This window comes from Pogoniulus pusillus, chromosome 23 (genome assembly GCF_015220805.1).
Source record: "Pogoniulus pusillus isolate bPogPus1 chromosome 23, bPogPus1.pri, whole genome shotgun sequence".
Lineage (NCBI taxonomy): Eukaryota > Metazoa > Chordata > Aves > Piciformes > Lybiidae > Pogoniulus > Pogoniulus pusillus.
This window is the reverse complement of record NC_087286.1, coordinates 8,157,551-8,170,483: the sequence shown is the minus strand read 5'-3', so window position 1 is coordinate 8,170,483 and position 12,933 is coordinate 8,157,551. Positions and strand designations below refer to the sequence as shown.

Below are 12,933 nucleotides of genomic sequence, written 5' to 3'. Positions count from 1 at the left end.
AGAGGGCATCTAATCAATGTTTATAAATATCAAGAGGGAGGGAACAAACTCTGCTCAGTTGTGCCCTATGTTAGGACAAGAGGCAGTGGATGGAACCTACAGCACAGAAAGTTCCACCTCAACATGTCAACTTTTTTAAGGCTCACAGAGCACTGGCACAGGCTGCCCAGAGAGTGCCCTGTCTGGATGTGTTCCTGTGCAACCTTCACTAGATTATGGTCCTGCTCTGGCAGGGGGGTTGGGCTTGATGATCTCTGGAGGTCCCTTCAACCCCTAACATCCTGTGATGAAATTTTCTCCTGTGCCTTTTAAATGCCATCTGCTTTAGGCTGTGAATGCTGTATTTTTAAGAAGACTTTTTCTATACCCTGTGCTCTTTTGGATGAGGGGTTGGAAGCGAGGCAAGCATCTCTTTTGTTCTCTCTCATCATCTTTTGCTTTTGCCTCCTTTCTTAAAGAGAGCCAGCCAACAAGCAACCACAACGGCAGCGTGGTGTGCTGCAGAGATAACAAGGAGATTGATTTGTGGGAGCCCTGAAGTTCAGGTTAGCCAAGCAGCACAGGTGCCTGGTTAATGAGTAGACAGCCTCCTCCACGGGAGGAGCTTGTGCTTCCTTCTACCAAATGTCACTGCCAGGCTGAATATGTGAAAAGCTTCTAAGGTTTAGAACTGCTGTGGGGTTTTTTTTTCCCCTTGCAATTGTATGAACTGGGTTTGCTCAGTAATTGTAAGTCTTCACCTGTTGGGGAATGAATATGTATGTGCTTCGTGCTGTTGCCTTTGAAATGCACTCTTTTACCTAAAGGAAGGTTACTCACTGCTTTGTTTATGGCTTTCCTCTTTGTGAGTCCTTCTTGTGCTGCACTCCACGTTTAGTCTCTTTCTGTAGATCTTAGAGGTTGAGCGAAGGCATCGCATCCCATCGCACAGTCTGTGGCTGGGTGACAGCCGAGGAGGTTATTTAGTGACTAATTTCGAAGGGGAGGAGAAATTGCAGGCCTGTCATGTGGAAAAGTACTTCAGGCTGTTTGAAGCAGCGTTCCTTAGATGATCAGGAGAGAGCAGGATGGCCTGGCCCTGTTGCCAGCAGAAGGAGCAAGGAATGCTTTTACCATTTCTAAGCCTTTTCCCGGGAGACATGGATGCACAGGATGTTACCCCCTAGGCTGAGGATTTAGAGGTGAGACTGCAAACAAGAGGTGCCTCACTAGAAGAAGTAGAAGCAAGTGTTCTTCTCACTGCAGTAGCCATTTGAGTGGTTTCCTGAAGTAACAGTAAGTGGATTTAATTATTTCAGGGCAAAAATCTTGCCAAAGGTGGTTTGCTTTGTCCGTAGGTCACGGTGTGGTCTGAGAGTGTAATGAGAGTGCTACTGCTTTTAATTGTGGGAGCAAATACTCACAGTGGCATCAGGATGGTTGAAGAAAGCATGCCTGAACGAGCAGATTGTGTAGGAGCTGTTCTGAAGCTCTCTCCTCTGCTTCACCAGCATGCCCCTTGACTTAAAGGCAAGGTGAAGCAGCCCAACGTTGTTTTGGATATTACCATTAAATTTGTTTTGTGGTCAGCTTGGAATTCTTTGGATCTGGTTTACATTCAGTAAGAAGTGAACTTTGGTATGCTTTGTTTGCCTCCCAGGAGCTTTGGGATATGGTGTGTATTAAGGTTATATGTAGTCAGGGATTTAAAAGGCCATGTTGAGATGTAAAATACCCTGAGGTAAAACATTTGGGTTGCTGTAGGGGCTGGGCTTGTGCACAAGTGTACATGAAAGGTAGAGGTATAAAATAGGTATAAGGGACAATACTGGTAAGAATGTGTTTGGTGCTCTACAGCATGGAAGGGGAAGTGATGCTGTGGCTGAGCTTGCAATACGGTGGCCTGAAAGTGCTGCTCTTGAGGGTGAAATAGTGTTTGTGCCCTACCTTTTGTGTACACCTGCTCAACTGGCAGGAGGGGGTAAGGACTGGATGTCTTAGTAATACTGCAACTACCTGAAGGGAGCATGTAGCCAGGTGGGGGTTGGTCTCTTCTGCCAGGCAACCAGCAACAGAAGAAGGGGACACGGACATAAGTTGTGCCAGAGGAGGTCTAGGCTGGATGTGAGGAGGAAGTTGTTGCCAGAGAGAGTGATTGGCATTGGAATGGGCTGCCCAGGGAGGTGTTGGAGTCACCGTCCCTGGAGGTGTTCAAGCAAAGCCTGGCTGAGACACTTAGTGCTATGGTCTAGTTGACTGGATAGGGCTGGGTGCTAGGTTGGCCTGGATGCTCTTGGAGGTCTCTTCCAACCTGGTTGATTCTACGATACTCAGCACTATGATGATGACACCTGCTTAAGGTTTACTCAGGATGTCTGCTTCCTAGAGGGTCATGTTGATGTGCTCTAAATTCTGCCTCCCTTGACAGTGAGCATCATCTTCTTGTTCTCCAGTGTCGTTCCTGTCAGCTTCTAGCCAGCTAAGCCTGACAAGGGGGGAAAAAAGCCTACGAACACAGAAACCAGACAACTGGGTGGATTCACCATCATAGAATGGTTTGGGTTGGAAAGGACCTCCAAAGGTCCTCTAGTCCAAACCCCTGTGCAGGGGCATCCTCAACTAGATCAGGTTGTCCAGAAGCTCTACAGTGCATAAGGAACATCACAGAATCATCCTGAGAAACAGAAAAAAAAAATTAAGAGCATAAATGGAAGGTGAAAAAGTCTTGTGATTCTCTTGCCATGTCCATATATGTCCAATGAAATACTCTGTTACTGTGTAGTCAGTCACTGGAACTAAAAAATTGCAGTTCTGTAGATGTTACAATTTAGCTCAACTCTTCATTCACTGTGACAGGTTTTACAGCTGAGCATATACCAAAACTCTGCAAAAGGAGCTGAAGAATTCAAACCTAGACACATGCAAAGAATGGGAAATGAATTATAATAAATGCTGAGATTTCTCCAGGGTTCTGCAACTCCCTGTCTGGAAAATTATCCAAGAGAAAAAACAAAACAAGAAAAACAATGGAAATCTGTGGGACATGTTAAGAGCATCTAGCTGAGTCTTGGAATTCTCCATTCATGGGAAGTTTGAACATTTGCAATCAGTTTTATTTTACCAGCATGTGGTTCCCACAATGAAAAACAACTGTGAACCCTAGCAACTCCTAGAGCCTTCTAATGTGAGGCCAGACTGTTGAGGCAAGGTCTCTGCCTTAGCCTAGATCAGCTGCTTCATGGTCTGAGCTCTCCCTTTTGGACATCAGGGGGCAAAAAATCATAGAATCATTGAATCAACAAGCTTGGAAGAGACCTCCAAGATCATCCAGTCCAACCTGTCACCCATCCCTGTGCAGTCAACTAGACCATGGCACTAAGTGCCTCATCCAGACTTTACTTCAACACCCCTGGGGATGGCAACTCCACCACCTCCCTGGGCAGCCCATTCCAATGCCAATCACTTTCTGGCAACAACTTCCTCCTAACACCCAGCCTAGACCTCTCCTGCCACAACTTGAGACTGTGTCTTCTCATTCTGTTGGTGGTTGCCTGGCAGCAGAGACCAACTCTCACCTGGCTACAGCCTCCCTTCAGGTAGCTGTAGACTGCCAAATAAACTTCCAGTCTGGAAGTATTGCTGAGGACTGATGGACATTACTTGGTCTAGGAAATCACTCCCAAATACACCAACCACTCACTTTGCTTAAGAGGCCATGGAAGAGCTCAGGTGCCTAACCTCAGTGCAGGCTGTGATCAAGTTGTCCCAACTCTATGAATCTGGAAAGCTAAAACTCTAGAGCACTCCAGAGTCCTTCGGAGTTGTCTGATGAGCAACACTGTCAATGGTTGACTGAAATCTGCTGGGTGTTTTTTTCCCAGCTTCTGCCTTTCCTGGTGTTTCTACCAAATGCTTCATCTCCTTTGGATTAGCATTGTCTGCTGAAAGGATTTTTTCACTGGAAAGTTCCTGATGAGAAGAAGCTAAATGTGATGCTAATGTGTTTGCAGATTTCAAATGTGGCATTGGGCTGCTGGAGGAGCCTGCAATGACCCAATAAAGTGGGGAAATGTGTAGGAATTGAAGGGCATACTACAAGAAGGCAAGAACAGACAGGTGTGCCAAGCTCTCATTGATGTCTGATAGCATAAAGGTTTGGCTTCAGACAGAGGATGCTGGCACAGATACTTTATAAAATGTAGCTTTCAGGCTGTTTACCAGTTCTGGAATTTTTGAAAGCACCATTTCTGTATTGTAAATCCCATCATTTAAAAATACTGAACCCATGCATAATGGGGCTTTGCAAACAGAGTTTGTACTTTCAGCTGTCCAAACACAACCTAAACAAAAGAGCAGTCACAACAGAAATGGTATTATACAATGGAACTACTGATTAGAGCAAGGGATGAGGACAAATAGCACAATAAAGCTGTCAATGTGTTTTTATGAGGCAAGAACAAGCGAATGGATTGTATTGTTGTGGGGGTTGAGTGTCTTTAAGTAAGCCTTTTCTGATGAGAAAAGCAAAGGGTTTCCTCACTTTGCAGAGGACTTGCTTCTGGTGAACGATTTCCATCCAAGGTGTCAGTGTTGCATCAATATTTAACGTTTCTGTAGCTTTTTCATCAAAAACTCTCAAGACAATTCCTTGCAGGTGTCCTCTCTTGAGAGCTGGGTGAGCCAGCTTGAGGAGCATCACTGTGGTTTCCCCTGGCAAAGGAAGGGTGTCAAGGGGAGAGTGAGAAATTGATAGCTTCACATGCTTGAGAGGTGATTAATGGGCTCTGCTGGGAACTCCAGGGTGTCTCCAGGAGGGTGCATGGATAAGCTCCATATAGGGAGTATGTTTCATGTAGGTGTTTTGGCAGGCTGAAAGCCTTGGGGCAAAGTCAGTTGTGGTGATCTCTTCTGACATAGGTGAGGCCTGGGAGAGCAATGGGAAGGGCTGCCGGCTTGGAAAACCTGCCCTGCTTTTCTCTCTGCCCAGGTTTTGCTGTGAGATGTTAGCAGATGATGGTGTGGTGAGGTGAAGGGTTGGTGTGGTGCTGATGAATCAGTAGCAGGCTTAGTGCTTGGCGCTAGCTGGCATTGCCCTGGCATGTGTGCATGCTGGGCTCCACACGCCCTGTCTGCTGCCTGCTGCGTGTTTGTGAGTGACATGCTGAGGCAGCTGGAGAGACAGGAGTAGGGACACCTCTCTGGGAGGTGTCCATCTTGGGGCAGACCACAAGAGTGACCTATGAGACAGGACAGCTCTAACAAATTCAGATTAAAGATGAGTGTAATGCTGTGTTGGTGCTGATGGACAGGGAGTCAGGCTGGCTTGCAGTGCCGAAATCACCAGCTGCTGGTCTGTGACACCCGCAAGGTTTGTGGCATGTAAGGTCTGACATAGCAGGCTCTGTCCTCCTTTCAGGTGGCTGGTTGAGAGGCCAGGACTTTGCATTCTGCTGTACACAGAGACGCTGGGTCTGCCTGCCCTTTCTGTGAGCAAGACTCTTTATAAGATGACCTCTGTGTAAAGTCATCCATTTGGGTGGATGGACAGCTGCTTTGCTAACTTACTGTGTTCAAAATACAGTGAGTTACTCAGTGTGTAGGTTGGACTGGATGATCTTGGAGGTCTATTCCAACCTGATTGATTCCATGATTCTATGATTCTATGCCAACTAGTTTTAAACTTACACACTGGTGTTCTGTTGTGTCCACTCTTGGGTATATAGCAACACTCTGCTGCGTCTCTTTTGCTCCATTGTAGAGAAAATGAGCTTCTTATCTTACAGACTTAAGTGCTGTTAGACTGACTTGAGAACTTGCACTGGAGAGATGTTAAAATGTGATCTTTTTTACAGCAGAAGGCGAAAGATTCTTAGTGATGCTTTTACCCTCAGATGTTTTATACAGAAATTGTTGCTAGCTGTTTGCTGTACTTCAACCTAAGGATTGACAAAGCAAGTTTCTCTTTCAAGGATGCAAAATCTACAGGCAGGAAGAACAAGGAAGAGTTATGTGCTGAAGACAACCACACCCTCAGGCAAACGTGTTACAGGGCTGCACATGATCCTCCTCTTGCACTAAAATAGCTTTCTTTTTCCTTCAAAGCAATTGGCTGTGGTAGCACCTAGTATTTGGAGACTCAGATCTGCCCAATATCACAGAATTAACCAGGTTGGAAAAGCCCTCTAAGATCACTGAGTCCAACCTGTCGCCTAACCCCTCTAATTAAGTAAACCCTGGCACTCTTTCTCTCTCACTGTCCCTGAGTCACGCAGTCAAAGTCCAAGACCATGTGGCTCCAGACAGTTTTCTTTGAGAAACATGGGAGTATATGATTCTGTTGGGGTGGAGGAGAGAAGAAAAGCAGCACAGAAAGTGAAGCGTACACAGGAGAGAAGAGTGTGCCTTGGACAGCACATGCGAGGTGTGTAGATGAGAAGCAAGGAGAGAGCATCATGCACGTTTGGTAAGTGGTCATTAACAAAGAGCCTGGAGATTTTGAAGAAGTGGAAAGACAGACTGTCAACCAGCTGGCAGAAGGCACTGTAATGCAGCCACTAAGGCTGCCTGGAACCCAGTCACCAGCACGTGTCCCTGCCCAGTCCTTGTGCCCCAGTGCACTTGCCCTGGGCATCATGGACTCGGTGGCTCTGCTCTCGCCTTCTGCACACTCCACCCAAAGGCTGAGTCATGGCTTAAAATAGAAAGTGAACTTTTCAGGAAGGGGTTGACTGCCCAGGCATTCGTGCCCTGCCCAGCCCAGTGGGGTCTTGACTCAGGCTGTGTACACCAAGTGGTATTTTAAAGCAAAAGAAAACTGTGTTATAAATGTCACTCCTCAGACACAGTGGCTTAAGCAATAGCTCAGCCTCGTGTTTGAGCTCCCCAGTTCCGTCTTCAGCTATGGGAATACCTTAGGGTGGAAAATAGGAATTCTCCTCTGACAGATTTCTTTGACTTGTGACAAAATGAATGAGGAATATGAATTCCAGAAGGTAGTGGAAATTAAATCGCTTACTTTCAAAGCTCCCCATGGAAATTTTCTCCTCACTGTAAGGTGAGGTTGGAATTTTCCTCTAGCTGCAACCCAGAGCACCCCAAGGTCTGTGGCTTTTGTGCCAAATACTGTTGCCTCTGTCGCAGCTTTAGCTGCAGCAACTGAGCAGGACGTGGCATAGGTTGCACAGTAGAAACCGAGGAGAATTTCCTTTCTCCAGTTAATTCCCTTAGTGCAAAACATCTGCGGCTGCCTATCCCTGGAGGCATGATCCCAAAGCTGCTCAAGTCAGTAGGAGTAGTTCTGCTGGCCCAGGTCCAGAGCCTAAGTGCACAGTGCCACTCAGTAGGGTGCAGTGTTTCTTCGGGGCCATAGAAAAGTATGTCAGGCGCCCACTGGTGATTTCATTAATACTGTTTGGTTAGATTGTATTTTGAATTCCAGACTTCAGTAATCCTCTGTGCAACTTGAAAAAGTCCCACGTTACCCTTGGGCTTGGTGATGATGACTTTGGTCTCTCTCGTTTATGGCCCACCCCGGTGCGATCCTTTGTTCTGTTACACTTCTTCACTGTTGCCGCCGCCGCGCTCTGGTTATCTCCTTTCTTCTAGCTGATACTCCAGACTTTGGATCTCTGGCCCTGGGGAACGTCACTTGTAATTCCCCAGCGCAGAGCCTGCCCTGATGAGAGCAGTCATTGTTTATATATGCTGCCACTGCAGCTCCCTCACCAGTGGAAACACCTGTGGAGGGGCAGGGACAGAGGCTGATTTCTTGTTTCCTCAGCCGTGGATTGCTGTATCCACCAGGAATTCTGTCATATTGTCAAAGCAAGGAATGAGAGAGGAGGGAAAAAGGCGAGGGTTTCGGATCAGCTGCTTCCAGTGCACATGAGCGTGTGCTCTGCTCCCTGCAGGTGCTCTGTTCTCTGCAGTCCCTTTGAAGAGCTGGAGAGGGAAGCCAAAATTGCCAGCACGAAGTGCAGAAGCTGTAAGGCTTTTCCTTATGTTGGCAGAACCCAGCTGACTTTTTCATCTTCCTGTTTGTCTACCTTACCCGAACAGCACCAAAGCAGGCACTTGATGCTTGCCAGAAGGAGAGTTTCTCCTCTGTCACTAACAGTGTTCAGCCATCTAGAAATCTTGGTCCTTGCTGAGCAGAGTGAGATGCTGCAGTCTCAGGAACATGTGTAGCTGTTGTCGGTGTTTGCCAGGGCCTCTGTTAACAAGGCATTAATGTGGCAGCTTTTCCTTTCCTTTGGTTGCTTGCTCATTCCTTACTGCTGGTAGTTTCTGCTGCTTACAAAACTGTGATGAATGGTCCAGTGGCTTTCTGAGTGCATGCTCCATGGGCTGGCTGCAGCACTCTCATGTTAGGTGAGGCAAACCTGTGGCACATGTGTTATAGCATCAAACCGTTTCCATGCAGTGTAGCTGTGTTACACACAACAAATGTCCCTTTGTGGTGTTCTCTTATGCTTTGTGTATCCTTTGTGTAGTGCAGGTCACATCAAGTTGACAGCAAAAGGCTAAGTCCTGCACTGAAGCAAGTGGCCAGTTAATTGCAATATGTATTTGTCTTGTCTAAGGACTCCAGGTCTGTTTGTAATGCCAGAGCAGCAGCGTTTTCTTCCTGGCTTGGGACCAGTGAACTCTAGCCTGTGCCTGATCAATGAAGTGTTTAAGTCTGTCACTGGCTCCATGTACTCAGAACTCTCACCCTGATTTCAGCTTCGGTGGCTCTGACACTCAGATTAGGGTGAGATGGCATTGCATAAATAAAAGCTTTTTAAAACTCTCATTCTCCTCTAACCTGAAGCCCATTTTACTGCCATTTGTGGTTGTTGTTTTCCTTAGGCACCGAGGTCCAAAGTGTTTTATTTGTGCAGACCAATTATTTCATCTCCAGGGTTTGGTTTTTTTCCTCCTTTCTCTCTGTTGCCATCAAGGTTGTGGCAGCCCAAGTGGTGTTTTGTTCACTCGGTAGGATTTTGTCTGACCTGTTTTTCCTTTGCCTTCCAGATGCAGAGGGAAATTGCTTATACAGGTCGAGATGGCCCCAGTGCTTCCCGCCCCGGCTCTGCCACGCACCCTTCTCACGCCATGCCCAGCTCGCCACCCTCCACCCCGGTGCCCCACTCCATGCCTCCCTCTCCGTCCAGGATTCCCTACGGCGGAGGCCGGCCCATGGGCGTGCCAGGCAATGCCACCATCCCCCGGGACCGGCTGTCCAGCATGCCAGCCTCGCGCTCCATCTCGCCCAGCCCCAGTGCCATCTTGGAGAGACGAGACGTGAAGCCTGACGAGGACATGAGCGGCAAAAACCTTGCCCTGATCCGCAACGAAGGGCTGTACGGTGACCCCTACCTGTACCACGAGGGGAGGATGAGTGTGGCTGCTTCCCACTCCGGACACCCCCTCGATGTCCCTGATCACATTGTAGCCTACCATCGCGGCGCCACGAGGTCGTCGAGCACGTACTGCACCCCCTCTCTGCAGCCCGAAATGCTTGAGCAGTCCTTGTACAGACAAAAGGCTCGGAAGTACCCGGAGAGCCACTTGCCCACTCTGGGCTCCAGAACACCTCCCGCCTCACCCCACCGGCTGGCTGACGTGAGAATGGTGGAGATTCATCCTCACCATAGCGCTCACATTCCCCCCCACACCATCCAGCCTGACAGGGCTTCTCCCAGCCGCCAGTCCTTCAAAAAGGAGCCGGCACAGCCTGTCTTTGTGGATGCCAAAGCGCGGAGCACCCTCGGCCTCTCGGGCATGGCCGAGGCGGTGCCGTCTCCGGTCGACAAGCAGGCTTTTGGCTATGGGTCACCCGTGATGCCCAAGGACAAGGAGACAAGGTAAGGCAGAGCGGGGAGGGGGTAATTTAGGCAGATGAAAAACCTTCCTAATGTGCAAATCTTGTGCCATTTGACCCCTAGGGGACAGGCTAAGGTGTAGGAGGCTGCTGTGGCTGGGCTGCAGCGTTTGTTTCTTGTGCCATTTTACACCTAGGGGACAGGCTAAGGTGTAGGAGGCTGCTGTGGCTGGGCTGCAGCGTTTGTTTCTTGTGCCATTTGACCCCTAGGGGACAGGCTAAGGTGTAGGAGGCTGCTGTGGCTGGGCTGCAGCGTTTGTTTCTTGTGCCATTTGACCCCTAGGGGACAGGCTAAGGTGTAGGAGGCTGCTGTGGCTGGGCTGCAGCGTTTGTTTCTTGTGCCATTTTACACCTAGGGGACAGGGTAAGGTGTAGGAGGCTGCTGTGGCTGGGCTGCAGCGTTTGTTTCTTGTGCCATTTTACACCTAGGGGACAGGGTAAGGTGTAGGAGGCTGCTGTGGCTGGGCTGCAGCGTTTGTTTCTTGTGCCATTTGACCCCTAGGGGACAGGGTAAGGTGTAGGAGGCTGCTGTGGCTGGGCTGCAGCGTTTGTTTCTTGTGCCATTTGACCCCTAGGGGACAGGGTAAGGTGTAGGAGGCTGCTGTGGCTGGGCTGCAGCGTTTGTTTCTTGTGCCATTTGACCCCTAGGGGACAGGGTAAGGTGTAGGAGGCTGCTGTGGCTGGGCTGCAGCGTTTGTTTCTTATGCCGTTTGACCCCTAGGGGACAGGGTAAGGTGTAGGAGGCTGCTGTGGCTGGGCTGCAGCGTTTTTTAGCCCTCTGCCAAGGGAGTTGGTGATTCAGAGGAGATGCAACAGCACCCCTTGTTAATCTGAAGGTATTGTCAGCCCATGATGAATCCCTGGTTATTTTCATTTGTGTAAATTTCAGTCGTTGGAGGTGGGGGGAGAGAATAATATAATAAAATGAAATGATTAAGTAGGATTTTTCTTTCCAGACAACCAGATCCTGCTACAAGAACAAATGATGTTCTGTTCCTGCTAATAAGGGAATATATTTCACACCCCCCCTTAAGAATGACACAGTGATATTACAATTTTGGTTCTTTATGGAGTTGAGTTTTTTTCTCATCCAGTGGTAGGAAATGGGAAGAATTTATCATTGCTGTCTTAGCTCCTGTAAAACATGAATTTGCATAAAAACAGGACAGTTGTTTAGAATAATGTGCCTCGAGGGGCAAACTGCTGAGAAGAGCAAGTCTGTCCCAGGGAAGAAATTGAGACACAAATGCTGTTCCCTATGAGTTTTCCCTGCATCACAAACAGTTGGTGGCCTGACTGTTAACTTTTGTGTGCTGACAATGGTGGCAATCATCTTTCCTGTCTTTTTTAAGGGCCCGGTTTATGCGAAGGTCTGTGAAGGCTTCTCCTGCTATAGACCCTGCCCTAAGAGGGACAAATCCTTGTGCTGCCAGTCGGTTGCTATGTGTCTGTATGAGCTGCACTAACCTCTAGCATATTGTTTGTGCTGCTGACTTTTGTAGGGCTCTTTAGGGAGGTGAAGATGAATAGCTGCAAAATGCTGACCTCACAGAGGCCAAAGGTAACTGCCGACTGCCTTAACCGCTGGGGAGACACAGAGCTTTGCACAGCCCCAAGCTTCCCTTCCACCTGAGCAACTTGCTCAACAATTAGTTGCCTCTGGCCACACTTCTGTTGTGAGGTCCATTGATGGGAAGAAAATGGAGGGTGGGAGAAAATCAACCATCCACCAAAATAACAGCTTGGTAGTCCCCTTAACACAAGGGCATGACTTGGGGCATAGTAAAGTCTAGGGTCAGTGAAACCTGATTTGTACCTCTTCGTTTCCAAGAAAAAGATGCAGGTACCTGAAATGTCACTTCAAGCTTCCATTGTTAGGACTGGAAAATAATTTGAACTTCATTTAGTAATTCTAATCCAGCAGCTTCCAGATCAGAATTTCACAAGGTTCCTGTCAGGGAGCTGACTATAAAGAAGGACACCAACAACTTCCCAATCTGTGCCACTTTCTCCCCTCTGCATATCTACACAGCTATGCACAAGTTTTTGTCTGTTGGAAGAAATAAAGAGCAACTGTACAGAGAGTTCTGCAGCTCCTTAAGGGGAGCTTTGCACCAGAAGTTTTAGTCCTGCTCCCAGAATACATTTACAGTGCTGAAAATTGCATTTGCCTAATTACACTTCCAAATAAGGACACGACCTTAAAATTCAACATGATGTGTATTGGCCACATGGCACTGAAAACAGAAATCAGTCTGAAAGCTGCCCTTATGGGATGTGGGGAGAGGTTTAACCTTGGGAAAGTGTCACTCTTTCATACACAGTTGTGAATACCAGAAACATTTCAGGCACATTGCTGTGTTTTCTAACTTAAGAACTGGGTTTGAGTTCTACAGACTTGAAATCCTCTATGCCTTGTTTTAGCTTTGTAAACACTTGGAAAGCAAACATTGTTGAGACTATACCAATCTAAATAAGGACCACTAAGGATAAGCCAGGCTGGAGTGCTCTTACCCTGCTTCAGCAGAAGCTGACTTGTTAAAAGGGTGTTCTGAGCACCTGAAAGGTGACACACACCATGGTAGAAAGTTACCCTGCACCTTGCTGTGTAGCATTTACAGGCAGAAGCTGACTTGTTAAAAGGGTGTTCTGAGCACCTGAAAGGTGACACACATCATGGTAGAAAGTTACCCTGTGTAGCATTTACAGTTTACACTCGAAGCAGCACAGCTGGGCTCACAACCTGTGAGTAAGGATATTCTGGGGCTGGAGAGATGGGGCTGGATTCATCCTCTCCCAGGCACAGTAGGAGGTGCATGCTGCTCTGTCATGTGCAGCTCATCCATTTGCTGATAGCTGTGGAAAGAGCCTGAAAAGCAGGACACAAACAGTGAATGATAGGGAGGGTGTTCAGTCAGCCTGCAGGCAGATGGTGCCAGGTGTGGAGTTAAAGGGCACACTGAGCGTCTGTTAGCTTTGGGGCTACTGAGCAGGAAGGTCTTTTACATTTGGGCACTGTGACAAGAGAGATTCTCTGTCCTGACGTGTTCAGGAGTGAGCTGAGAAAACTGCAATCATGAAACTCATTG

General features: G+C 47.9%; 1 protein-coding gene across 16 annotated transcripts in view; it reads left to right on the top strand.

Annotated features, from left to right (window-relative positions):
• Positions 1 to 12,933, top strand: part of KIAA1217 (KIAA1217 ortholog) — a 501,320-nt gene that overhangs the window by 419,650 nt on the left and 68,737 nt on the right. For all 16 annotated transcript variants that reach the window (XM_064162493.1, XM_064162489.1, XM_064162494.1 and 13 more), the window contains one exon: positions 8,995 to 9,827. In XM_064162493.1, coding sequence (XP_064018563.1) covers positions 8,995 to 9,827 — 833 coding nt within the window. The remainder of the gene's footprint in view (positions 1 to 8,994; positions 9,828 to 12,933) is intronic.